The sequence below is a fragment of the Anopheles coluzzii genome, chromosome 3 (genome assembly GCF_943734685.1).
Source record: "Anopheles coluzzii chromosome 3, AcolN3, whole genome shotgun sequence".
NCBI classification, from domain to species: Eukaryota; Metazoa; Arthropoda; class Insecta; order Diptera; family Culicidae; genus Anopheles; species Anopheles coluzzii.
The window spans coordinates 56,470,560-56,498,354 of record NC_064671.1 but is presented as its reverse complement, the minus strand read 5'-3'; the positions used below and the strand labels follow the sequence as shown (position 1 = coordinate 56,498,354).

General features: G+C 38.9%; 2 protein-coding genes across 5 annotated transcripts; one reads left to right on the top strand and one right to left on the bottom strand.

Annotated features, from left to right (window-relative positions):
* The first annotated feature begins 31 nt into the window (after positions 1-31).
* Positions 32-3,678, top strand: LOC120959429 (sodium- and chloride-dependent glycine transporter 1-like). Its single transcript, XM_040382810.2, has 7 exons — positions 32-941; positions 1,082-1,316; positions 1,392-1,815; positions 2,060-2,798; positions 2,885-3,094; positions 3,172-3,342; positions 3,425-3,678. The coding sequence occupies exons 1-7, from the start codon at positions 912-914 to the stop codon at positions 3,524-3,526; spliced, it is 1,911 nt and encodes a 636-aa protein (XP_040238744.2). The 5' UTR covers positions 32-911; the 3' UTR covers positions 3,527-3,678.
* On the bottom strand, positions 3,619-27,659 carry LOC120959428 (uncharacterized). 4 transcript variants are annotated; one of them, XM_040382804.2, is made up of 7 exons: positions 26,500-27,659; positions 13,904-14,703; positions 13,667-13,793; positions 10,269-10,389; positions 9,724-9,800; positions 8,358-8,739; positions 3,619-8,081 (listed from the first exon to the last, which is right to left on the bottom strand). In XM_040382804.2, exons 2-7 carry the CDS (start codon positions 14,480-14,482, stop codon positions 6,590-6,592), a joined length of 2,778 nt encoding a protein of 925 aa, XP_040238738.2. In that variant the 5' UTR covers positions 14,483-14,703; positions 26,500-27,659; the 3' UTR covers positions 3,619-6,589. The 4 variants fall into 4 exon arrangements, with proteins under 4 accessions (XP_040238738.2, XP_040238742.2, XP_040238741.2 ...); XM_040382808.2 differs by having other exon boundaries at positions 27,302-27,659; XM_040382807.2 differs by lacking the exon at positions 26,500-27,659 and adding an exon at positions 15,530-16,365.
* Positions 27,660-27,795: the final 136 nt, after the last annotated feature.

The window sequence follows — 27,795 nt, the reverse complement described above, 5'->3', positions numbered from 1 at the left end:
AAATCTCTCTTCCGTTACTGCATTCAAACGAATAAGACGTGTGTTTTCTCTCAGCTCCAAACATAATCATAGTCATTTTACTACATTCATATCATATTGGGTAGCCCTATAGCACGGGAAATTACCTAGTATTACACATGTTTTGCTTTCTTTTGGCGTAACAAACAACGCAGTTATGTCGGCCTGTAGAGAGTTAAGACAACATTCAAGACAATCCCTCACCTTGAAAAGAACAGAAAGATCAAGTCAAAGAGAATCGATCGAATCCAGTCTTATAAAATTCGACTATCGAATAGACCGCCTCTTACAAATTAAAAAAAATGGATCCATACATAGTGGAGACTATCGTGAAAATTTATTTGATCGTACAAATTGTTGCTGAATTTTTTTTTATTCTGAAGTAACGGTCCAAAAAGGCCGTATTGTGTTTGCTGAATATTTAATCGTGTTAAATTATCTTTTCATGTCGTTGGAAATTTCAATAAACGCTTTTTATCAAACTGATCGAGCTTGATGATTCGTAATAACTATATAGTGAGTTTTGAGTTTACATTTTTAAAAGTTGCCATTGTCACATACGAAGTAAAAAATAAATACTGTCTTACTTAGTATTGGACAGAGGCTTGATTCGAAGTTTTAAAAAGGTAAACTAAATATTCACTACACAGTTATTACGTGTGATCAACCTCGATCGTAAAGCAAATCGTCCGACATTGCACCGTGTCGCACTGTTCGACCTTCGCAGTAAGTTAATTTGCAAAAATTCTCATGACTTCGCGACGTATGGTAACAATGTTGACTACTGACCGGTGGGTTAGATATTACTTCCATAGCCAAGAACCATTTCCCAGTTGAGCTTCAGTGAGGAAATTGCAGTGTCGTTGAAATCGGTGCTACGGTACTACGGTCCAATGGATACTAGCAGCCCAGATGATATTGAAGTAAGAACATTTATCAGATGAATATCTTGTTTATGGTCACACTGTAACTAGGTGCAGACAGGTGGCTGATATGAGAGCAATTCTTAATTACCATAATTAATGATACTGTTACTCCGTTGCGTCGCTTATCTGTGTCCAAGGACTGTAGTACAAAGCTCACCGTGGACGTGTGGTTAAAGCGCGTTGAACGTCGTAGACAGCTCGCGTACGCATCCGAATACGATTTCTGCAGCGATCAACCGATGAATGATGAGGCGCTCGCAAAACGTGGCTCCTGGACAGGGCGGTACGATTTCCTCCTGTCCCTACTGGGCTACTCAGTCGGTTTGGGAAATGTATGGCGATTTCCATACCTTTGCTACAGCAATGGAGGAGGTAAGTGTTACGTGTAGTTTCGTTGTAACGTGTGTTCGTTGATACTTACGCTCTGCTTACTGCTGCTGCTTCCAGGGGCCTTTCTGATACCGTTCACCGTGATGCTAGTGATTGCTGGGCTGCCGCTTATGTTCATGGAGTTATCGCTAGCACAGTACGTGGGTTTGGGTCCGGCCATACTTTTCAAGCGACTCGCCCCTATTTCGGAAGGCATTGGGTATGGCATGATACTGGTATCGGGAATGGTGATGCTGTACTACAATGTAATTATCGCCTGGACCGTTTTCTACATGGTGGTGTCGTTCGAAGATCCACTACCGTGGCGAGGATGCCAGCACGAGTGGGCCACGGTGAATTGCTTCTCGTACGAGGAGGAGGACAACTGCTTAGCTACGAATCGATCGTACTATATGGCCAACTGTATGTCGAGAGAACAGTATCGGTTGCTTAATGTAACGCTTCGGACGCCACGCAAACCTCCGGCGGAAGAATTTTTCAAGTAAGTGATTCGATACAGTGTTTTTATTACATCTGCTTCATTAAGCCGACTTAACACTGTCATTCGCCTTTCAATCGCCTTTTTAACTGCCGTCTATAAGGTATATGGTATGTAGATGTATTTAATACGTTATTACCGCTGTTGTTAGTCAATGGCTTATCTTTCATTTCACACCTGATGGACATTGTTGGACAACCAGGTGCTAACCGTGGACAATAATTGATTCTCTACTCACTGATTCAAGGAATTACTTTCTTCAAATATCTGCCGGCATCGAGGAGACTGGGAAGATCAACCAACGGTTAGCCATCTGCCTGCTAGTAGCCTGGGCCATAGTGTTCCTTTGCTTATCGCGAGGTGTCAAAAGTTCCGGAAAGGTAGTATATTTCACGGCCCTCTTCCCGTACGTCGTGCTGGCGGCACTTTTCATTCGCGGCCTTACCCTGCCCGGTGCGTACGATGGCATCCTGTATTACGTTCGCCCGGACTGGGACAAGCTACGCACCGCCCAGATCTGGGGAGACGCTGCGGTGCAGATTTTCTTCGCCCTCAGCCCAGCCTGGGGCGGACTGCTGACGTTGGCGTCGTACAACCGCTTCGACAACAATTGCTATCGGGACGCGATCGTAGTAGCCATTTCCAACATACTCACCTCATTCTTTGCCGGCTTTGTCATATTCGCCATAATAGGCTTCCTAGCGCACGAGCTGGACACTAGCGTGGACAGTGTCATCGATCAGGGTGCCGGTTTGGCGTTTGTTGTGTTTCCGGAGCTCGTCGGAAAGCTGCAGATGCCTAGACTGTGGTCCGTGTTATTCTTTTTCATGCTGCTAACGCTAGGACTTGACTCACAGTTCACGCTGATGGAAACGGTGGTGACGGCCGTGTTGGACACCTTTCCTGCCCTGCGCCGAAGAAAAATAGCCGTAGTGGCCGGAGTCAGCATCGTTGGGTATCTTGGAGGATTAATATTTGTGACAAATGTAATACCCAAGCGCCAACGGTTGGGCGCTGTGAGATGCACCGTGAACGATCTACTCACGTTTGATTTTATTCTTTTTCGCACTAGAGTGGAATGTACTGGTTCCAGCTGTTCGACAAGTACGCGGCAAACTGGTCCGTGTTGCTAATAGCCATCGCTGAATGCATTTTGGTCGGATGGGTTTACGGCTGTGAACGGTTCATCTCCAACATCGAAGAAATGCTGGGGAAACGATCAAAATGGTTCCACCGGTTTTGGGTGACGGTTTGGAAGTACATCACACCAGCAATGTTGCTGGTAATAATACGCATTACTGTCACTTTGCATCAATCGCAAAATATTGTATAAACGATGGTGTTTTTTTCTTCATTCAGTTCATTCTTTGCTTTAACTGGCTACAATACAAACCCGTAGCGTACGGCCGGTACATCTACCCGAACTGGGCTGACGTGTTTGGATGGATCATTGCACTGGCTCCTTTTGGAATTGCAGTTATTGTAGCTGTTAAAAATATGTCCACCAGTTCGTCACCGTTTGCATGGCAGGTAAACTTGACACCTCTGCACCCGTTTGCACCGTATGTTCTATGTAGCCCCAGAGCATTGAAGTTGTTGCATATCGTTTCAGACTATTCGAAAGCTGCTACAACCCTCTTCCGAATGGAAACCTTCACAGCCCCGGTTAGCCTCGGAAATGGCGTATGAAAATAGTAATGGAATAGAGTTGTAAAAACGTAACTGTTTCAAACAACACATTGCAGTTGATTTTTTATAGTGTTTGTGGTCACATCATCATGTTCGTAGATGTACACGACAGAAGAATTTCAAAAATTTAAATCTTTATTCAGGTCTTTCAAATTAATATATGGTACACGCTACATATTTGTTTTGTTTTTTTATTATTTTTTTATTTTATGCTCTCAATTTCATTTCCCTGCTACCCTGGGACACGGGTATTCTTTTCTAATTCGTTTACACAACACACTCTTCCTTCTCCACTGATTCTTGTTTCGCTTCTTTTTTTTGTTTTCTTTTTGCTTATCGTCGTTCATTTTTGTTAGAAATAAATACGTTACTTACGTCTTCGCTTCATTCTCAGCAATACTCCACTTTTAGCAGTAAATTAACATTAAATGATCACACACTTGTTGCAGTTGTTTTTGTTTTCGTCGTTATTTTTTTCAATAAATATGTGCAGACGTGTTGCTTTTTTGTTTCTTCACTAATTTTCAAAGCTTTTATCGTATGCTATGGAGGAAACAACACTTCAAACTGCTAAAATGCTGGCTATTTAACGCTCGTGGCAAAAGTAATACGCTACATAAACTCAAAGGAGTTATATTATACCAATGGGTGAAAAACGGCAAAGATTAAAATTGTCCGTTGAAGAGCCATAAGTGTCATGTACACTTTCTGATATTCCAATTCTTTTCAACTGTAAAATGTTCGATTTGATTAAATTGTTTTGATTTATTTGTTTTACAAATCTTTTCGGAAACGTTCTCAATCTACGCCATAACCGAAAGCAGCAATAACTCTGCGCAATGGAATTCTAAGAGATCGGTTCCAGCTAAGATCTAGTACCAATTGCTAATATTTTGTCGAGATGGTAACAATTATCCAAATACAAGAACAGCAGCAACATGGATACTCTAAAACGGCTCTTCTCGGCGCCTAATATTCCATCCTTACAAACTTTTTCATTTAGGCGTTTTTGTTCCTGTTTTCTGGTTGTGCAGCAACTGTTGATAGCTTTCCTTCTGTTGTAACGTTCTGCGTTTGTTTGTTTGTTTTTTTTCTTTTCCTTTTAATGTACAAGTGTGATTAAAATGACCGATTATTTAATTATTCTTGGCTATGAGACATCTAATTACACATTCTTTCCAAATTACGAAGGGCGGAGAAGAGTATCGACGGGTGAAGAGACAAATACCAATGATACAAAGTAGATACCAACTAGTGGCAACAAATGCATTTTAGGTTGTGTACAACTGTCAGCATCCTAAGAATGACTGAGGCGAAGATTTGCATCACTGTTTTTTTTAAGTATCTGGTATGCGAGAGCAAAAGATGTAAATTAAAAATTACCCATTGCATTCTTCATACGCACATTAAACCGTACAATGGAAGTGTATTGGTACAGGTATAGCGAATATAAGAATAGCTAATATTTGTATTATTTTCTTCAAACGTCTACCCGTTTCTTCTCGCTCCGTTATTGCAAGTGCGCAATTTAATTTGTGCAAATCTATTGTTATGCTGCTTCATAACAAAGACAGTTTTATCAAATTCCATGTTAGAGCGTGTCGTGTACGATATTTGTTCATTGCGGCCTACCATATGCTCAGCAGATATTGTAATACTGACTAATGGGCAAAAGGATGGCTAATTGTGACATAGATAGCGTGACGAGTTGTTATGTCGGACAGTCCTCAGCATCGGGACAAATTAAACAACAATTTATGTTGCGTTTTATACAACTATTCTTTTCCTTTTGTTGTTGTACGTTGATCAAACTCTTTCTACAATTTAAGGGATCATTACTTTTCCCGTCGGACATTAACATAACCCATCGTCGACCGTTGGATGAATGAATTGATGCCGGAGAATCAAAATCAATCATTGGTGATTGTACCACAGATGTTATATATTGTGTAATAAAAAAGCACGTTCTTTCAATATAAAACAGTCTAACGTTCAACTACAGGTTATGCATGTGGTCCAGGAGTTATTCAATTCAAACTGAAGTCAATTATTAACATACGTTATGTTTACGTCCATCTACATAAGTGTTAATACAACAAAATGAAACTGAATGCGCTAGCAAGCATGGGCTCGATTGTTGGTAACCCAATCGCGTGGTAAATTGTTTAAAAAGTTAAAAAGTCAGATCTAAAGCAAATGAAACGAGCGTGCGATGCAAAGCGGTAAACAAAAGTAAGGAAAGTGAGAAATAAAAAAAAAATAAAAAAATTGTACTTTCATATTTTTGAACCACCTTTATCTTCACTTAAATACACACACGACTATGCCTACGAGACGTACGATACATAACATTTAAAACATACGAAAGATGTTGAGCGTTTTGGAACGAACGTTAACTAAAAAGGGGATGGCTTTGTTGAGTGGGACCGACAAATGCTTTTAGTATCACAATTATCCCTTTTCAAAATCACCATTGTTTTGTTCCTTTCTACTGTAATCGCAACGAATATGTAGGTTCGTCAAACCGTGACGTTATCGTATAGCTTGCCGGTGTCATCAATCGTTCCTTCTAGCTATAATTGCTTGTTGTAAATTCTGTTCTGTTCACTTCGTCCGAGCTTTGGGGCTGAAACTATGAAAATCGCCCTAGCCCTAACCTAACCAACCGATTTCGTTCGGGTGAATTCGACGAAACAGCTAATTTTTCATCCTGCACTACACTGTGAGGTGTGAAACAAGGACAATGAGATTTAATTCTTCACCTAAATGAAAGAATACCCAAGAACGAATCGTAAACAATAGATAGGAAGGAGCAAATAACACTCGAACCCGGGCATTGAGGACTTTAAGAAATTCAAATGTAAAACAAATCGAAAATAAGCTAAGTAAGCTAAAACATCACACTATTGTGAGTCCGGAATTCGCGACCGACGACGCACGATCCTGGCGATTTTCAATTGCAAATTGCACGTACATAACATTGAGTCGCAGCTCGTGCGTCTCACCGCCTTCTTTCACTACACTATCTATACACAGTCATTCCAGCACTATGTGCCTTCCACTTCACGTCTCTCCGAGTTGCTTCGCTTCAATAGTATTCCTCACATATTTCCGATAGTATACGTTTGAGGCTGTCGAGCCCACGGAGGAACCCACTGTCCGGACCGTGGTGCACCTTAACATTTGCACTGCTACATAACGATGCACCGCCGTTCTTAATTTCGAACGTCGTGTGCGCGAAATCAATCATTCGTACATCCGCCAACGTTCCTCCTGAGGAACCCGGACCCGTACTGCTGCCTGCAACTCCTCCCAATGAACCAGACTTAGATTTAGAGCTTAGTTTCCGGCGCAATGGAACTAAACTTGGGCCGTCGCTGGGCCTACTGCTAGCGATAATGCTATTAGCACCAACGGCACCAACAGATCCGGCGGAGCAGCAACTATCCTTACCACGCAATCGTTTGGAACTGTTCCCTGCCAGCAGTTTCTGTCTCATCAGTTGACGTTCCTCCTCATCGTCCACTTCGCCCTCCTCCTCATCGTCATCGTCCACCTCTTCATCTTCGTGATATCCGGCGTCAGAGTTGTCATGCTGTCCTTCCTCGAAATTGCTTCCAATATCTACAACGCTGCTCCCATCATCAGTCCTATCGATCCTTGCACCGTTGTTTTCTCTCGTCTTGTTTCCAATCGGTGCGCTGTTATTATTGCTAATATTGCTGCTCTGCTCAACGAGTTTGCTGTGGCCGAACTTAATACTGGTACTAAAGTCCACAACTCCGGAACTTGCCGTACTGTGGTGCCTTCCCTCAATTCGGTCGCATACACCATCGCCACCGAAGCTATCTTCAAATTCGGACCCAGCTTCTGGTTGAACTGCAGAGGAACTTTGCAGATGGTTCGGTACCACAAACGACGAAGCATAATCATCGCTGCTGCTATTACTATTGCTGCTGTAGTTCATCCACGAATCCATAGAGTGTGGACTGGAACTGGTGAGAGTTTGTGCCGCGCCCGCAACCCCTGACGGCATTGGAATGGCATCGCTTGGCGAGGTCGAACCATCGTCCGTTGGTCCACCGGGATAGATCGTTTCTTCCGATATCGGAACAAAGGGCACGATTTTAGTTTCGGATGCATGAGCTTCTCGCGAACAGGCGGTACTATCGATTCGCCTTTCCCGGTTGTTATCATCGTCCGTTACAACGCTGCGGAAATGATGCTCGGTGAAAATGCTCCTTTGTGTGCTATCATCATCACGAGCAGCTATCGCCGGTGGTGGCCGCATCGGGTTGGAGGTTGCTGCAGTGGTGAGTGTGGTAGCCTTGGTTGCCGCGGCCATTGCTGCTATTGCGGTGGCCATGGACGTTGATGTACGGCGTGTATTTACAGATGAGGTGATGTTTGACGGTATCGGAGATTCCTCGTTAGAAGAGGACAACAGGTACTGCTCAATCGAGCTGTTTGAAGCGTCCGCATCATAGCAGCATGAGTTTGATTCCGTTTCAAGCAAATGATAGTCACCGGCATTTGGCACCGGAACCTCTTCGTATCCTTCGTAAACGATTAGAAGGGAGCTGCGAAGAAAAAGTCGAAAAAATACACATTTTTACTTGTATTATTCGTCTGCGTATTTAAAATTGTTGTTGACGTTCAACTACAATCACAATTTAACAAGTTGTTATTAAAAGTACTACAATTTAAAATGTTAACACTCTTTTAGCTAATGATGAATCAAAATTCTTATCCAATTTTTTTGAACATTTTTGGGTTTATGTCTATAGTGTACAATAAATAAATTCAACTTTTTTTATTCCTATTCTGAACAAAAGAACGCACGCGTATATACTTACCACGAGTAGAAGCGATAGCTCGATTGTTTCTCGATAACACGACGCAACTGCTCCAACTTGCCAAGCACCTTTGCAATGACCTTCGTCCGTAACCGGTATCCGTTGTGGAAAAAGTTATGAAGCGCTCCTTTGAAACCGTCTTCAGTAAGTTCACGGCCCCAGTACTTGTCTCGTTTCATGTAATGATCAAGATTTGCCTGGTAAACCTGCATACCGCACAGCCTGACGCCAAGTGAGGCGGATGTGCTAGCCGCACATTTGGCCATCTGCTTGCTTCGTTTTTCCGCCGATGCGTCATCACCATGTTGTCGTGTGCCCATTTTGAGATCCAGTATACATGGGTTCCGGTAAGCGGAAGTTATGTTTTCCAGCATTAGAAAATCTGTTCCCATTGGAATCATGATAGCAAATGAAAAGAAAAAGAGAAAAAAGCATAACGTTGCGATTAGACCGATTTATTGCTGCAAAACAGCGCCACAGGGCACACAGAGCCGGTCGTAGAAGGCAACGATGGCAGGCAACGATGACAGCAAAGCTAAATAAAATCGAAGTGAGATTTTCATGACGTTGACGGTGATGATGACAGTGTTCTTGTTGATGACTCGTGCTTCCTGAAAAATTTGAACAATGGGACGATTCTCTCCGTTGTTTGATCGAATTTTATTCAAAGGAAATGCACCATATCTCTACGAAACAATTGATGGTCGACGAAACAAACAAAAACACGTCTTTGAATTCCTTATCGCAAACACACAATTCTCTAATGGTTTTGTGGATTGTTACAACGTGGATTGGTGACAACCTAAGTAAAATAACGTTTTGTAATAAACATATTTTACCATGGAAATAAAATCATGAGATGGGTTTGATAGTTCTCGCTTGAACGTAGACGTTAAATTCTCTACCGTGTTTTAATGTGCTGTTGCAATGATCTGTATTTCTGCACACCGCAGACATGATTAAACAAAAAGCACAACTGAAGTAAATAACATTATCAGTTTCACATCAAATAGATTGACATGATCTTATCTGCATAATGTTTAACTTAAAAAGCTCCAGAAAAGGTTTTGATATACGGTTATGAGGAATTACTATGCAAAACCATATGTATAAAATCTAAATGAATGGATGACCTTTGTATTGATGCCTTGTTTCTAATACGTATGGCAATTCATCATAAAGAAAACACAAAATGTCGCAATGATTTCGACGTAAAATGATGATTTGCGTTTTAATGTAAAAGGGCAAAAAGCAATAAAAACCAAGTACATGGTAAGATGCACTGCATCTTCCCCACATCGCTTTACGCGATTAAAAATCTTCTATGCTTGATTTTGATGCACTTTTGGGCGAATGCTATACTAACATTGTTTATTAGAGTTGTCTATCTGTGCAATACTTTTTAACACTTCGGAAGGTATTCCATTTTTATGTATTTTCATCCTGCAAGTAGAGAAGTAGAGAAAAAACCGTGATTAGAACTGGACATTACTTGAGACGTACAATTAGGGTATGATTGGCGAATGAACCTCTGCTTTTCATGTTCTTAAGCAATCGTACAGACGCATTACTACACTTTTACCAACGGCCGTCGCATGGAAGGTTTGACTCTTCGGATATCCAAAACCCCCAAACAAGGCTGGATAGAAAACATGTTCTGAAGCACACCAATCAACTAATTGGCAGCAAATGAACTATAAAGATAGGTAAAAACCTCGGATCTATTGGATCGCACAGACCTTTTTCGTACCCATTAGAGTGTAAATGCGAGGTAGAACCATAACATAGCCGTAATTGCCGCTTTCAATATGACAGCATCATACGCAGAATTCGCTATCTGAAAGCAAGGCTCTAGCTAAAAAGCATTCAAATGAGGAGAGTTTGACTAAATTAATTCCTTTCTCTACTAACCGTAACACTTCTTCGCGCTTCCTTTTTGATGCTGCAGTCTTTCGAATAGGGTCGTCACGGAAGCTGGGTGAATAACGTTTCTCCAGTTTAGAACCACCCATAGTAGTTGCTTGCATCACACCTGTAAAGACAAATAAAACACAAAATAATCATTCATTAAGCTTACCATTGAAAAAAAGCAATGGAAAATTTAAATTGTTTGCAGCAGATCGAAACGTTTATGTTTGGAACAAAAAAAAACATTGTATTTATTGTTTTATATGTTTCGTAACAATTGAGACGTTTTTTTAAAGTAACACAATTAAAAATATCAATGATATCTGACTGCATTTAAAATTTCAACCAAAGCATGACATGGAGACGCCCGGTGATGTATTACAAATATTGAAAACTATACATTGCACCCCTCATAACGAGAACCATTTTTAACCATTTGCCAAAAAATTTAAATAGTGAGCAACAACAAATGCGTTTCCGGTACATTTTTTATGCAAGTGAGTTTTGACACTAGATAACACTAAAACAATGTAGCTTTTTGCATGTAGAACAAGTATATTATAAGTGTAAATGTAATTGTAATTGAATTGTACGATAAAGGTATTTTTGTATGTAATACATACATACGTATTATGTACTGTATACAATACTGAGGGTATCGACCGAAACATGTAATTTTGTGTAACTTACTTTTGTAAAAAAAACAAACAAAATACCATCGCTATGAAATGTAATTTAAATAAAACTATAAAATGAATGGTTATTTTCCCTCCATCTCTTCACGGATTTAAGATTAATTAAGACAGTAATCAATAATAGCAGTTGATGGACCAGAGCTCTATTGTACAGTCGCGCTACCTTTTGCAAGAACTCGTCTGGCGTTCGATTCCCATCCTATCCAATAGCAAGGACAACACTAGTGACATGATAAAATAAATAGTTACGTAGTACAAATAAAGTTACGTATGCGCATGAGTTTTCTTTACTGGAAACGCAATATTTTATGATGTTGCAACATGAAATCGTAAGAAGCACAACAGTAGCAATGAGATCTGCGTGTGAGGGTTGATGCGTATTACCATTCTTATGACCTCATTCTGTATCTATACTGTTGTTGTGGACAGCGGAAGGAGTTTCGCTACAACGCCATTTACTCGCACACATTATTTTCTAATACTTAGTTGCGCGTTTAACGCGTTTTTGGTGATTTTTTATTTAAAATAATTTTAAGTTATTTCTAATGTTTTTCGTCTTTTAAAGTCGAATTTAATTAATTATAAGTTGTTCTTATACTTATATTAACTTCGAAAACACGCTTGTTGCTTACTTTGATAGTATTTTGGGTTATTTTAATTGAACATATCTGGTAATAAAACGATCCGGTTATCGAAATAATAACATATGCTATAGAGCACGAACGATAAGTGACGAACCATCAGAATGGTAAAAGCATTTTTGTCCAGCCTTAAGAGCAACATCAATTTACATCCGCCTTAAAATAAAGCAGGAAACAGATAGTGTTCCAAGTCGATCAAAAATGACTTGATTTGCAATAATAATATAATATCCATAAGCCATGCCTGCTGTATTATAATTCACGAACATAGTCATGTTTTAAGGTCCAGTGACACATGGGCAAAAAGATTGTGTGTTTCGTTTGCTGTCAGTATGCGTAGACGTTTAAGATGCTCTATCGATTTACAAACCCTACGCTGCGCTAAAGAGAAAACACTCCAACGTTCCCTAAACCTTGTCAAGTGCAGAAGACTTGCTAATGCGCAAACACACACTCACAAAAAATCAACTATCGACGCTATAATAAGAATATTTTTTGCCACAGCACGCTACGTCCTCCACAGCTCTTAGCTATGTCGGGTCCAAACTGATGGATGGACTCGGATAAAAACTGTGCCAATGAAATTCTCTTCCATTCAGAGGCGATGCGTACCCCAGTGCTAACGATTTGAGTTGGTTTAGCTATGGAATTTAAAGTATTTTTATCGAATCTGATCTTCTTCGAGCGTGCTCTATCCCATCTGTTTTTTTTTTCAGCAATAGGGCCAATTTATTACCAGATATGTTTAATAAAATAATTAAAAATAATAAAAATACTACCAAAGTAATTAAGCAAGAAACAAGATGTTTGTGGTGTTATTATATTTAGAAGAACGACATCATGTAAACAGGATGCATGAATGTTATGTGTATATTCAAACAAAAACATGTACATCGCTGACAAGATATGTCAATTAAGTTTTAATCCGATGATTTAAAACTATAAAACGAAAAGAATTTGGTAGAATGACCAATGCTATTGCACGTCGGCTGTTACCAGGAGAAAAGCAATAATTTTCTATCCCACCAAAAATTAACGACACGAGAGCTGGTGCTGGATGGCTGGAGAGTGAGAGACTGCTTCGAAAGTAACGGACTGCTCATTTGTCGGCGACTGTGACGCCTTAACCATTACTAATAGCCACACTAATGAAGCACACCAGTGAGGGCACACTTCTGAGTGTTCGAGATGCACGGTCAATATGTTTCTGTTGTCAACCGATCGTACATTGTAGGAAAATTCCACTGAACGGCAAACGAAATGGAAAAGATTCATTCTGTATCTATACCTTCCATCGCATCTCAAGAGCTTCGCATTCGTTAGGTAAATATTAAGTGTAGAAGAAAATCAAATAAGACCGATAAGAAGTTTATTTCACCAAAGTTATCTTATAGTCAACTATTTTGCTTCCCATAGGATCATAAAAGTATCATCGAAGAACCTATGAATGCAAGTCAAATATTAACTCACACTTACACACATACAAAATTAAACTCACATAAAAATTAGTGAAGATAATAATGATTATAAAAATAGGGGATACAGTGTGTTGTAGCATGTTCATCGTCACTATCCTAAAAAAGGCTATCATGTCCAAATCAATTCTTTGAATGTTATTGAAAATTAAACAACAACAAAACAAAAGATGTAAAAATGATCACTCTTTTTCTTTTCCATTAACCTTTCAGGTGCACTGCACAAGCTGGTCTAGCGCTGAACGCTGTACTCCATAGAGGCCACATACATGTAAGGAAAACAATCTCTCACAAGGAATGAAAACACGTTTCAAATTTCAAGCTAAAGCAAGGATCTACGAGCAGAGTGAAAAACTGATCAATTCTTTACATTTTCTGCTGGTAGCCTTCTTCACTTTACTTTATTTTTGTTATGAAAGACACGCGATGTCGACTTTCACATTCCGGGACGGCGCCAGCCAGTGGACACAAGTGAATATTAACGATTATAAAAATAGCACGTCGCTCCTCAACAAGCGAGCATTCCACGAAGCAAAGAAAAATCAGAAAGATGATCCTGATCACCAATCAAAAATGAATCATACACTCACCTCTGTACTTTGGAACGAACTGCTGTATATCGCTGGGAATGTTTTGATAGAACTCAAGTTCGCGAAGGTTAAGGGGTTTAATCACAGTGCTCTGGTTTAGCAACAAAAGCCTCGTGTGACCGCCAACCTGCAAAAAATGAATGATAAATGCATTGTGAGATGTTTGCACCCAAATAGGTCGAAATATGTCGCTTTCCATTTAACATGATCTCCGTCTTTTACTAATCTTTTACTTACCTGATTATTGAGAGGATATAATGCGATTTCGTCCTCATCGCTTTCGACATCGTGGTGCGTGTGTTGTTGCTGCTGGTGATGAAAGTGCAAGGTATGCTGTTTCGGCAGCTGTTCCTGCTCATGATGATGTCCAGATCCGGTGCGCAGTAGTTGTTGTTGGAAGCCACCGTTGGCGACCTTGACGTTGTTTTGTCGAACATCAACCTGCTGAGCGCGTTGCTGCTGCTGGACTTCTTTCAAGTAGGTAGAGATATTCTCACTCTTCGTTACATTGAAACTACCGCCAGCACTCGATCGTTCATAGCGATGGGACTGGTGCTGCGGCGACTGCAAATGCTGCTGTTGAAGATGTTGGGTAACATTGTTGTACTGTACAGATCGCGACTGCTGAAGATGTTGTTCATGTTGCTGCTGTGTTTGCTGTTGCTGCTGCTGCTGCTGCTGCTGCTGCTGCTGCTGCTGATGCTGCTGGCTACTGGTATGGTTGTGGAAATTGAGTTGCTGCAAATTTGTAGGGACATGTTGCGCCGTAGTACGTTCAATATCTCCCATGCCCCAATCACCCAGAAAATATACCATACCCCTATATCGCAAATCGTATTCTTGGTCGGTGGATGCTATTACCGCCGCCGTATTTCTAACAGGTGGATCGATTTTGCGAGGGATGCAAGTAACAACGCTCAGCCTACTATCAACTAGATAGTTTACTTGAACAGCCAACTTGATCAATTTTATTTCAGCTATAAAGGATTACTATGTTGTGTGTTTGTTATTGTTATTGATACTGTTTGGACCAAAAGCTGCGAAAGAAAACAAATGGACAAACAATTAGCTATTTTTCACATTAAATTTAATGTGTCAAAACATACGAATTATTGTGCAAAATAAATCCTTTGATCCTTTGAATTTTTAACTCAAATTATAGTACTAGCATTATTTGCGAATGTTTCAGCAAAGTTTCTGCAGCACGTAGCATAATCTTAAATTGATTGTAATAAACGCTCTGGAATAACGGTTTATATAATTATCTTCACCTTTATGGCACACCGCCACGATGTTTAACAAATTCTGTGTACCGTCTCTGATCGATTGTCTGGCCTTTGGCCAATAAACAGCTAACTATCTCCTATTGCAATCTATCCACGCTCCACAACTATTCCCTTATTACTGACACCGAGGACAAAACAGAATGCAACAACCTCTTTCATCCCCAACGTTTCACACGTGGATGATCCAAACAATAAATAGATAGATAAGAACAAGCGGCTGGGTAATTAATGACGATCGCTTTTGACAATGAAAACAAAACGAAGAATGTCTCACTGTCACAACAATATAAACTTTGAGGACGTTTGAATCATCACAGAACGTCCTATAAATACGGTGCAGGTGGCAGGCAAGGCAAATGGTACAATCGACACTTGAAACATAAGCCTCGCTTATGTGCCTGCACAGCACATTTAGCTACCACCAGGAATTAGATGGCTGCGAGCAACTTTTGGCCACTATTTAGCTTTCGATGAACCCGGACCCGGCAGCAACGAATTTTAAACCAACACGACACACTTGCAAACGGCGTGATAAAAGCATCCCCCAATGCATTTACGTACATCAGTCAACACTTACGTAAGTTTGTCGTATGTTGCATTCGATTCGTAATCCGAACCCGTTCAAACTACAGCGATGGCGACGAACGACCCTACCCTTTGACATTACACTCACTGGCACGCACACAGCCGACACTATCGAAAACGCAATGCACCACACGCGGACGACACTAAATTCGTTTAGCTGGGAGCGCTTCCAAGATGCCGATGACCCGTGTTCTAAATGTCCACCGCTTCGTTACACCTTTGTTCAAGAATCCACAGTAAGAAGTTTTGCTCCAAACACGATCGTTTTAATTCAGGATCGGGTAGCGTTAAGCGCTTTGCAACTTAACCTCAGACAACATCACCGAACTCATCATACTAACATGCTGATACGGACTGGTCGGGAGACTCGACTTGCTGCACCCTAGGGTCGATCACATGCGCCGTCTCGATCTGAGGGAGCGTGGCTTTGTTAAATCTCTCTACTCGCTCCTGCCATGCTGGTACAGTTTTCTTTATCCGACATGAAATCTATCTCACCGCCAGGGCACTGAGAGCGGGAGTAGATCACCACCGTGAGGGTTGTGATTTGGTTTAGGTTTGGTGGTTGATGATTAAAATTGGATCACAAAACACACACACACATATACACATTTGTGTCACAGCTGTGCACAACGTAGTGAATCCCTAGCATCGTACACGGTACTATTTTGGGATTTCTCCACGACACGCCGCCAATGGGCTGAGCAAGAGAGGCCGGTGATCAAACATTTGCCACCGCCACAAGACTCTCAATGCACGCGCACGTCCTTTTAGAGACCTGAGGACACACACGCCGCGTTTCAACAGCAGCCGCCACCTTCATCAACATCAACACCAAGTCAACGAAAGTGTCATCGATGTCAACGACAGCGCGTCTCGGGACTGTACGAAAGTGAAATAGCGTCGAAGACTCTCATTTGACGAATCAGATCTGTGGGAGACTAATGTCAAACAGCACGAGGTTGAATACGTTGCAAATACAGAGGACTGAGCACAGCACGGTAGAGTCCAGAGCACACGGAGCAAAGCCAACAGTTTGGGTTACAAATTTAATGTTCAAGTCGTTCGAGACAGCAACACGTGTCGCGAGACGGTTTCAATCGCTAGATTAACAAAGAAACCGGCTCCTAGACGTTGGTTGCGGAAGTTGATTGTTACTCACTCGCGGGAGGTTCAAGGATGATTCGGGGTGTCGCTTTGAACCGTTAGATGGCATATAAATGTAAAACGAAGACGTTACCACCGTCTGGTCCCACCAGAAATTCAATTACCGAGTCTCAATACAGTAAAAGCTGTGTCCAAAACTACATCTAGACAGTACACTGTATTGGTTTTTACCGATAAGAAGGTCCGCCATGCCATAGCTACATGCTATGTTTTGAAACTTCATTCTCCACTCTCCTTTGTTGAATTATCTTCCACCGCATATGCGTGTCTCAATTCCACTACCACTGTGCGGCACCCATACATACACAGCCATAAGCGTACAAAAGTTCTCATTGTATCGCACCATATGCCCACCGTTCGACTTAAATCAGCTGATCGGTCGAGCCACCTACGGTTGCGTTCACAGTAAAAACACACCATCAGCTAGTCAGTCTATGTTCATCATTACAACGAAGGTAAGCGATCAAAACAAACATAGACAGCAATGCGCCACTGCCCAGAAGACCCGTCAGACCAACAGTACGAACACGAGACGTTTGCATGACACGACAAGGTGGTGGGAATTGGGTGGGAGAACCGGATCGGGCACACAGTACGACCCGCCAGCTAATCGTCATCATGATTGGCGCGACCGGAAAGGTAGTAAATGTGCGCACGAGGTACCGCGTGCGAATCACACCGCACAACTCAATCGTGCGCGAACACTTGCATGTAAGCGGCTAGCTTCCTTATAATGCGACGTTATTAGGTGGTTAGCACTGATAATAATTCAAAGATGAAGTGGGGATTCTGAGGCAGGAGTGCTGATGCAGAAAAGAACTTGTAAAACTAACAACCGTTAGAGTGCTGTTTCAAGAGGCAATGGTTTTTTCCTCTTTTACATTCGAGTCTGAACAAATGTATACATACAATAAATGATACAATTAGTAAAACATATTACTAAACATAACACTAAAGTTTAAGTAAGTAAAGTTTAATTGGAATTCGGAAAAATTGTCTGAAATTGACAACTAAATTGAACATCACATGAATGTAGAAATAGACGCATCACAAGTTTTACACAATGATTAAAATCGAAATTATAAAAACAACAATAATATTGTTAGTGAAATTTGGAATATTGAGTTATTAGTCACGTAATCACTATTATGACGTATCAGATAATTTAATACTTGGCGATTTATTTTTAAACTATTCAACAATAGTTAAACCCGGTCATCAAGAAGTGTGATTCATTAAAGCAATATTAAATCCTCTCGATGTGGCAGCGAGCTTGGTCGGATTGAACCGATTAAAGGTTTCTCGAGCACGCATATTGTTCGAGCACAATTCGTGTTCGTGCACTAAACATAAGAAGAAAAATAAATTAAAATAGAACGCTTCTGACAAAGCAGTCCCCACGGTTTTCAAATGACACACACTGTTGTTCTTAGTTACCAAGGAAATCCCAGGACGTTATTCTTCGATCGAATGTGACACTTTGTTAGCATCCTGTATTGTTGGAGAATACAGTAAATGTGTCTGTCTAGCTACACAATCCTTTTTAAGAATACACTAAAATTGTTTATATTTCACACAATAACAGAAATTTGAGTACTACATATAACGTTTATTGTGAATGCCTAAATCTAAAGTGAATAAAACTTTACATACTCTATCTAAGTTTGCAAAGTTATTTTACCAACATTATTCTTTTTGTTTCCGATTTAAGGATTTTATTTGTATCCTTATTAAATTTTTCTTAATTATTAAATTGAAAAGAATATTGTACTTAGTCGCTCTTCTCAAATCGTTTTTGTGATCAGTCTTTTTTAACCTTGCTACATTTTTATTGCATTTTTGTCGTATATTCATAATTACCACAATAAATTCAGGAAACCGTTCATTGAGATCCTCATACTGCGTTTAACTTTAAAGTTTCACGTTTATGCCAAGCATTGCAGATGGTGCCGCGTCCATTCATTAATAGAACGAATTTTAAATACATTTTCATGAGTTCATAGTAGCAAACATAGTTTCAAGCATAGTTGGAAGAGTGTATCATGTAAGAGTGTATAGGAGTCAGGATTAAGTACGGCTATAAAATGATCATTTGTAACAACTTCAGCAATACCATAACGATAAAGATCCACGGAATAATAAACCTTAAGACCTTTTTAAGCCACCATGAACACCCAGTTTAAACTAAAACTTGAGAATTGATACGAGGTGTTTAAAGTGAGCTTAACATTTTTCTTTTTTTATTTGAAAAGGTTGATTTGAAGGGCTATATAAAAACAAAACAAAAAAAAATCACATGCGAAAAATGCATGCAATTCCATGAACTCATAAATCGAATAATCATTTACACTCCTAACATTTTATCCTTATATTAGTTATATATACTTATAGAACAAAACTGCTCACATACGGAGTTTTAGTTACTAATGTATATGATTAAAGTGTTTTTAAAATTGTGTTAACTAAAATTGTTTTATTTAGGATGCTTAATCAAACTTGTTCTTTTCCTTCGAGCTTGACGTCACACCCACACGAATCAAGGGAGGGACAAACAAAAAAGATACGAATGAATACCTATCAGAAATTTTGGCGACATAATTGCACTTGGCAGCTATCCAACCATTCATTTATAGGCATTTCAAACAGCCAAGATCTTTTTTATTCATTGGATGATATCTACCCGGCCCGGGACTAACTGCATGTAATTTTATTAAAATACTAACCGTAGATTTTAATTTTGGTACATATCCAAAACAGGTCTACTGCAGGCTGCCTTCCCTTGGATAAAAACTTTAAAAATGGTGCGACATGAACAGCTGATTCAGGATCAGAAACTATTTTAATATAAAATAGCCACGATCATCTTACCAAAATGTTATTGCGGAATAAGGTGAAATGTAAAAAAAACATTTTTACATAAGGTCTTTTGTATTACCGCAATGAAATGGACTGACTAACCTGCTATGGTAACAATAAGTCAAAGAAAGTCAAGCTCACTTCACCAGTACTGGGTACAGGCAGGCCTTGACCGACAACGGTTGTTTTGTAAAGAAGAAGAAGAATAAGAACGCTGAATTTATAAGATATACATTACTGTATATTCGATAAGCCGGGTAAGTGAGCCGATTCCTATTCGGATCGTTATGGATTCAGATCGTCTATTCGGTGTTCTAGGGCAGTGGTCTCCAACCTGTGGTCCCTGGCTCTAACAGATGTGGCCCGCAAAAGAATTTACTTTAAAAAATAAAAATCTTATTATACTATCATGCAATTTCTCCCCACAATCAAGATTACATTTTCAACAGGCACGTATAGAACAAGATTTAAATATATTTTTGATTAAAAACATTAAACTGAGTCTGTAAAATGTAATCCCTCAATAGATATAGGCCGCGGCAAATGTATTTTCAAAGCCAAATGATCCGCGATCCTAAAAGGGTTGGACAGCACTGTTCTATGGGGTGGGTATAAAATTACGATCATTGTATATGTCATGTATATTTCATGACGTAATGTTTTTGTACTACGCTTATAGTAACTTGCTAAAATTACTAAATTTACATTGTTATTCCCATTTGTTGCGTATTTAGTGTCGTAAACCTCTTCGCGTCTATTGTGAGTTCTTGAACCCGTTCAATGTCAAGTTCTTTGCGGAAATATGGCCTTCCGTGCAAACTAAGCGTAATTAGATTATGGGCAATGACCGGGAAAACAGGATACATATTACTGTCAACATTAGTTTAGAGACTTACTTAGAAACACGCGGAAAACAACAACCGGCCACCAACGTAATCGTTTCTGTGGACCTAGTCATCTTATTGTTTAAAGTACCTAGGGGTTACAGTAAACAGAACTCGGCATGTTTAGTGAGGTTTAGTGATGATGTTATTATTGCTGAGTTGGAAGATAACAAACAACAACTGTGTTAGTGCGTGTCAAAATCGCCTTAGATCAGATTACCCTTTTATTTCGAAGTCATTCATCGCTGGTTTCTGAGTTATTTTTATCTTGTTCTGTTTTCTTATTTTTGCCTTCATATATTGGTACAGTCGTCAACTCACACGACTTAACAACATGCCCGTGGTGGGTTCAAGCCTAAAATGGACCGTACCCCCATACGTAGGACTGACCAAAGCCAAGCCTACTGGTGGTACAGACAGGCCTCAACCCACGACGGTTGTTGTGCCAAAGAAAAAGAAGAATATTGGTGTTGTAGTCAATCATTGGGGGAGTATGTCCTTTCATTGGGTGATTCAGTTCATTGGAAATTTGAATCCGCAATGGACATTTTGCGAGATCGCGCAAAGTTTGTATTGACTTTCGGTTATATAATTACCGAATATCTAAATTATTCATCAGTAGTATCACTTCGGAGCATTAGTATTAGAATAACTGTAGCTGATTGTTTCTTTGCATGTAATTTAACGTGGTATGAAGTACACACAACTGATTCATACAAATAAAAATTCTATATTCTTCCACATGCTCAAAAATACTTCTCTTCACCTTGAAGTATGTATGCCTTCATAAGTGACACTTCAATCGAACTGATTTGGGTGGACTCGACTTCGACTGAAAGGCATAACAATATTTGTACAAAGCATGTGATATTCATGACAATTTCGCTATTTTTTGATCGATGTACCGTTCAACATTTATGTGATTCATGCTGATTTACGCACGATTTCGGCCCAATTGCGCACCGGATTTTATTACGGCATAGTTTGTCGAACATATCTAGAGAACCAGCTTTATCCTCTACCTGTACAATCAATGTTTGTGGAATACTAATCTTGCAATAAAATTTCCACGCTGGTGGAAATTTCTAAATCATAACTAAATCAAAATCAAATCAAATTATCAACACTTAGTGTGATATAGGATATAAATTGATCCATTTGACGCAATGCCACAAACATTCATCGCACATACTGTTTACAGCTGTTTGCCAAGCTAAACAAACAGTTCAAAAAACGGTACGGCAACGTTTCTGAACAATAATTGTGGTAGTCTTTGAATTAAAAAGGCACACTTTATTCATAACAATTGTTTGTGGTAAAAATCCTCCTAATAGATATTTTAATTCTTATGATGTTATTGGAACAAGGTTGACCAAAACACAAAAAAAAACTTTCTTATTAAGTTTACGATCTTTTTCGGTCTCGTTGTCTGTACTATACAAGGCGTTTATGCAATAATAACCTTTTTTTATGCTTATCTAGCAGCAAATAAAAAAAAACCTTCGGAAAAGATTAGCACACGGAAGATATATGAATGGAACCATGAAAGTAGGACAATAATCAGCTGATATGCTGAATGACTTGGCCTAAACACATACACACAGAATACAGGTCTACATAAAAAAAATCCTACTACGACATTAAAATGCTGTATGTTCTGTAAGTGGTTTTGGTAGATTTGGGATTATGAGGTAGTGTTCAATATAACAGCATGTTCTTACAATAAATCGAATGGCAATAAATGAATATTGAACTGATATTTTTATTTTAGACAATAGAATCGTGTCTTGTAATCTATGCTTCATCAAGGTCTAAACTAGGTGGTCTTGCATTTCTTAAGTAGACGAAAAAAGCCTTTAATTCATTTCATTATCATTATAAAACTAAGTATGTAGTTGTATATGTAAGTTATGTAAATAGTAAAAATGAGTATTTTAATTATACCATTTATATCTTTTTTATATAAAGCAACTCCAGACACTGTGTAATATTTATTTTCAAGTTGAATAGAATGTCGATTACAGGGTTTTACAAGTCAGAATAGAATGTCAGCAAAACAATTTCAGAAGCTCAAGATTCACTTTAGCTGTCAAACGTTGTTGTTTCACCGCACCGATGCTATTTTCAATAGCGCAATTTGATTTTTAAATCGCTCAAGTTGTTTTTTTTTTTAGGCCTTTCGCATCGTTTTGCAAATTCAAACACGAATTTTGAGATTATTTGTATACAAATCAATTATTTAGTGCATTTCTAGCGTTATATTTATGAAACATTACGTATTTATTGTAAAAAATGAGTGTTTCTGTGCAAAAAGCTACGAGCACTTGCGTATGTAAACATGTACAATGTTTATGTAGCTTTTTGCACAGAAAATCGCCATTTTTACCATAAATACGTAATATTTCATAAATATAATGCTTAAATGAATAAAAGCATTGATCTCAATCATATAATCTAAAAATTCGTGTTTGAATTTGCAAAACGATGCGAAAGGCCTCTAAAAAAACAACTTGAGCGATTTAAAAATCAAATTGCGCTATTGAAAATAGCATCGGTGCGGTGAAACAACAACGTTTGACAGCTAAAGTGAATCTTGAGCTTCTGAAATTGTTTTGCTGACATTATATTCCGACTCGTAAAACCCTGTATCGGGGCATAATTATGGCTAATTATATTCGTATAGCGGTTGTAGCGCTGGCTAACTAATTAAGCAAGCAGTATTTTTCTGGATAATGCATTCTATTTTAACAATTGAAAGACACATTCTATTAACATTCTATTTAACAATTACACAACAAACAATCGTGTTTTATTAACACACCATACGGTAAAAAAGTCCACAAACACAAACTCATCAAAACACATACATATCAGTTCACATACATATTAACAGTAGGAATGGGCTGGTCCTTTTATCTACTCTTGCTATCACCAAAACAAAAAACAAGCTATTTCTACTGTTTGGCATGTTGTCTTATCACTTAGACAATCACGAACTTCATTTAGTTCTTAGTTTTTGCAACAACTGTAATCAGTTTAGGCCTCGCTTATGCTTGTGTCCGTGGATATGTTGCGGCATTATTTGTTTATTGAGAACACATTCCCAATTTCTCTTTTTTTGTTATTCCAATTCAAATAAAGTGAAAACACGTTAATATCATTGAGAATTAGTCAGCGGTCACATATTTAATATTCTGTACTTGAACAAGGTAATTCAAATTAATTGCAAATTACTTTTAATACTATATAAATACATTATGTACAAAATTTCTCTGTTTATCTTCCATCGTTGATATACTTATTTAAATACTGATTTATATACTTTTATAATGGCAATGTGTTTATGTCATAGCAAAGACATGAATGTATGGCTTCATGCTACATGGTGTCCTGCAATGAACGAGCTATATCATAAAAAAGAATAACCGTTACACAAATAGGTGCGGAGGGTAAAGGTCACTTAAAGATACGTTATTCTCGTGCCATATAAACAAACATCAATATTAGTGTAAAATAAATAAAGGGATCTTCTGCTAATTTATGAGACTAGCTAGTTTAAAATCCTTGATTTTTTATCATTACACATCAAGAATTATATGGTTTTGATATTTCGGAGAGTGAAAAAAGATAATCTATTTATAGATGTATCTAAAAAGGAATCTCAAATATTACATTATTGTTTTGATTTATACAATGAGATGTGCTGCAACAAATGAAACTAACATCAAGATTTTTATGTTAACCACACTACTATTAAAATTCTGGATTGATTGGTGCTCATTTTTTAAAAGATGGCACAGTATATGTTGCCACCTTTGCGTATGTATTTTAAAAATAGGAGGTAATTTATTTTTACTCCTTCAATACCATTCGTCCAAATTACCAGCATTTATATAGAACAAAGCTCACGCATACATATAACTTCGTCTGTGTGTATGACGAAAGTAAATTCACTTCGTCTTAGACTTCGGACGCAAAATTTAAAATCTGGCGTCTTTAAAAGCGAAACCAAAACAAACTAAAAAAACTTCACGGGTCGATTCCTAAACACACATACTAGCTCTGTTTATGGGAGGGTGTAACTGTTTGACGCTTTCGTCATAGTTCAAACTTGGGAAGAAAACATACGACCTTTATTTATACACACGATGCAAAACAACAGTTATGCAACAATATTGGTTGGCCACATGTGCGTTGCGTGTGAAAGTCGGTATAGTTCCGCATACATGATTAGAATATGCATCGTGCCGCTGGCTAATGCTCTTTAACTTTATGTATGCTTCTAATCCATTGCTACATAAATTGCTTTATTCATTATAATTTTGCATAATATGCTATCATTTCTGGCGAGAATTGAAAGCTAGCATCATGAGGTCTAAAAACATGAATAGTTTTTTGTAGGAAGTAAATTCAAGTCGAATATCTTTCCTCAATGAAAAATACATTCCAATCTCTTGGTGCTGCTGCTATTGCTCCAAACAACTATCATTTGAAACGATATCAAGGCAAGATCTGTTACCATGCACTGATAATTCAGCGCACCGGGCAAAAACAGACAAAGGCAGTAGTCGTAGTGACGTCACCGTTGGTTGGTATAAAAAAGCTAATATTATTGTGCGCCCAACAAGACGAAGCGACACATAGCAAAAGATAACGCATGCCTTATAATGTGATTCGGTCGCTTCGGACACTCGGCGGAGGAGCTTATCACTCGGCCGGCGTACACCACCGATTTCTTGATTCGGCTGGAATTTAAGGCATACGATCTGACTTCTCGAACATGCATACTATCAAAGGACCGAAAGACAATATGATATGACAATAGACCTTTTATTTATTTATTTTCTCAGAAGGTGGCCCTATTGGCCGTTTTCTTTGAAACACATTTGATGTTGTTGATTGAGTTTATTTTACGCCAGAAATAATATGCAACACATTTATTCAGTTCATTCGAGCAACCAAATCCTTATGCGGGAAGTAATTTTGTAAAATGGTGGGTTTTTTTTATACGCCAAAGATGGACTAAAAAAATTAAAACATATTTTCTATCTCTTTAACGTCAATGATAATTGCAAATAGTAATAGATAACATGTTTGAGGGGTTACAATGAAAATTATGTGATATTTGTTCCTTGAGAATTTACATTTCCTTGAGAATTACAGAACATTTCAGTTTGCTTTTTAATGCACAAAAATAACGTTGTTCATCGTAGAAACTGTACCGAAATGTAGAAAAACTGGACAATCTGTTTGTATGTACATACTTAATCATTCGATACGATTCTAGAAAGAATAAAGGATAATTCACTTTTTCACTTATCAAAATGACTCTGTCACACAATTTCTCACTTCCGGATCATGAATCATCGTTTGTTGGTAGACTAGAATCACTATATCGCGCAAATGGTGGGAAAACAATATGGCAAATAATACAGACACGAGGAGATCCCCGCTATTAAATGTCGGTTTTCCCCCAGTGCCAATCACATAATGCTAGGCGACCTTATGCTTTGCAGTGCGAAAGTGAAAACTCTACTGTGTCTGGGGATTGGGAAGTTTTGGTCAGTGTGGACGAACAGTGAAGGTAAGGAGAAGTAGTCTCTTTTGTGCATACGTTGTGGCTGTTTCATAGATTATCATTGCTACCGAGCCGTTCAGCTATGTTCTGCAGCAATATCAAAGAATGGAAACTCTTTACAATACTGCTGCTGCGCATGCCCATAGATATTGCACTAGCATGTATTACCAATGCCAATTGTAGTACCAATACCAACACGGAATAGAGTGATCGATGAAAATATTTGAGTTGTACTGCTGTGACGGAATGTTTTGAAGCTGCGGTCAAAATCATGACCTAAGTTCAACACTCTCATTTGAACAGGCCAATGTTTTACTTTCGATTAAACTTTTTTTTTGCTACATTTTTTTTTGACAATTAACATGGATTTCTTTCCATGCTGATTAAATTGGAAAGAGCAAAGTATAATAGAACGATTTTAATATAAAACGAAAATGCTGTCGAAAGAAGTTCAAAAAGCAAGATGATCGAACTAACCTTCTATAGATGCAATCAACATCCGGTTTTGACTCTGACGGTGCACGTAACGAAAACCGCCGAACTGTAACTCCAAGCGCAACTTAAGTGCCGATCAGCTGGTTGCTTCCCAAGCACTTCTATCTCATTTATAAATATATAAATAAACGTTTCTTGTCTCGCGTCAGTGTATTGCTTCTTTGCACCTTCGTGCTAGATTTACTCCACCACACTAGCACTGTAACTCTTTCACACGCCTATAACCCTCTCTTCAGGCTCGGGTAACAGTTGCCGATAGTATCGTCGAAGTTAAACTTAAACCACAACTAGCAGCTACTGGACGAACCATATTTTTTCTCGCTCACTCCGTTAGCGAACTAAACATTGTACGGCAAACATTTTACCAAATTGGTACATGGGAATATCAGAGCTCAAAGCCAAACTGTGTGAATGTATTCAACATAATATATATATAAATATATATATTTGCATACGACAAATGGTGCACACAATTCTCACACTTTCCACTGTTAAATGTATGCCCGTGTTGGGGGAAACTAGTTGTTATTTTTGGTTGAGGATGATAGCAAAAATGAAAACAAAAATCACACTGCTGGAAACGCTAATCGATCGCTCAAACGTCACATAGTAGAATACTGGCAGCACGGCCCTTCTTTACACCACTACCACTATACCAGCCAAATGCGATTCACACATGCACACACGCACACACTTACACTTTTGCACTTTTCAGTCCACACGACGATTGATTACGAGCCTTGTCGGGGTAGTTTAAACACTTAGCAAGCGAAATTATTATTACCTAAATCCACACATCAGTTGATTGTATCTCACTCGGCCGCAGTCCACACAGCCCGATCGCAGCTGGTGTGTTATGTGCCCTGCTAATCGATGCTGCTCGTCGTCACCAGCCTTCCAGCTTCACTTTTTCACAATGGCTGTCTGTGAAAAATGGATCAATGCAAATCGGACCCTGTCCGTGCGGATGGTGCCACTCAGGATAACAATTTCGAAGGGTTTCGAACGCACTATGAAAGGTTTACAGTAATTCGGGGAACAGTTTTGCTGGTGTAATTTATAGATTTCTTTTGTAATTTGTGAAGAAAGTTCGGCACACATCCGTCTGCCAAGGCTTCTAGAAAAAAATTGAGGTATGTCATCCAGATGGATAAAATGCAAGGCAACTCCATTTAGCACTTTTTGACATTACTTATCAAATCCGTGTTACATTGTCATTTGGTTTATAATGCCCAGTGGCACGGATTAACAGCCCATTTAGCAAAAATAAATTCGAGC

Bases quoted from the DNA above. Each gene is read 5' to 3' on its own strand.
- LOC120959429 (XM_040382810.2), top strand. From the start codon at position 912: ATGGATACTAGCAGCCCAGATGATATTGAA. The intron at 942-1,081 runs GTAAGAACATTT...TCTGTGTCCAAG, and splicing joins GCAGCCCAGATGATATTGAA to GACTGTAGTACAAAGCTCAC. The intron at 1,317-1,391 runs GTAAGTGTTACG...TGCTGCTTCCAG, and splicing joins TTGCTACAGCAATGGAGGAG to GGGCCTTTCTGATACCGTTC.
- LOC120959428 (XM_040382804.2), bottom strand. From the start codon at position 14,482: ATGGTATATTTTCTGGGTGATTGGGGCATGGGAGATATTGAACGTACT. The intron at 13,794-13,903 runs GTAAGTAAAAGA...CATTTTTTGCAG, and splicing joins TATATCCTCTCAATAATCAG to GTTGGCGGTCACACGAGGCT. The intron at 8,082-8,357 runs GTAAGTATATAC...TTTTCTTCGCAG, and splicing joins AGCTATCGCTTCTACTCGTG to CTCCCTTCTAATCGTTTACG.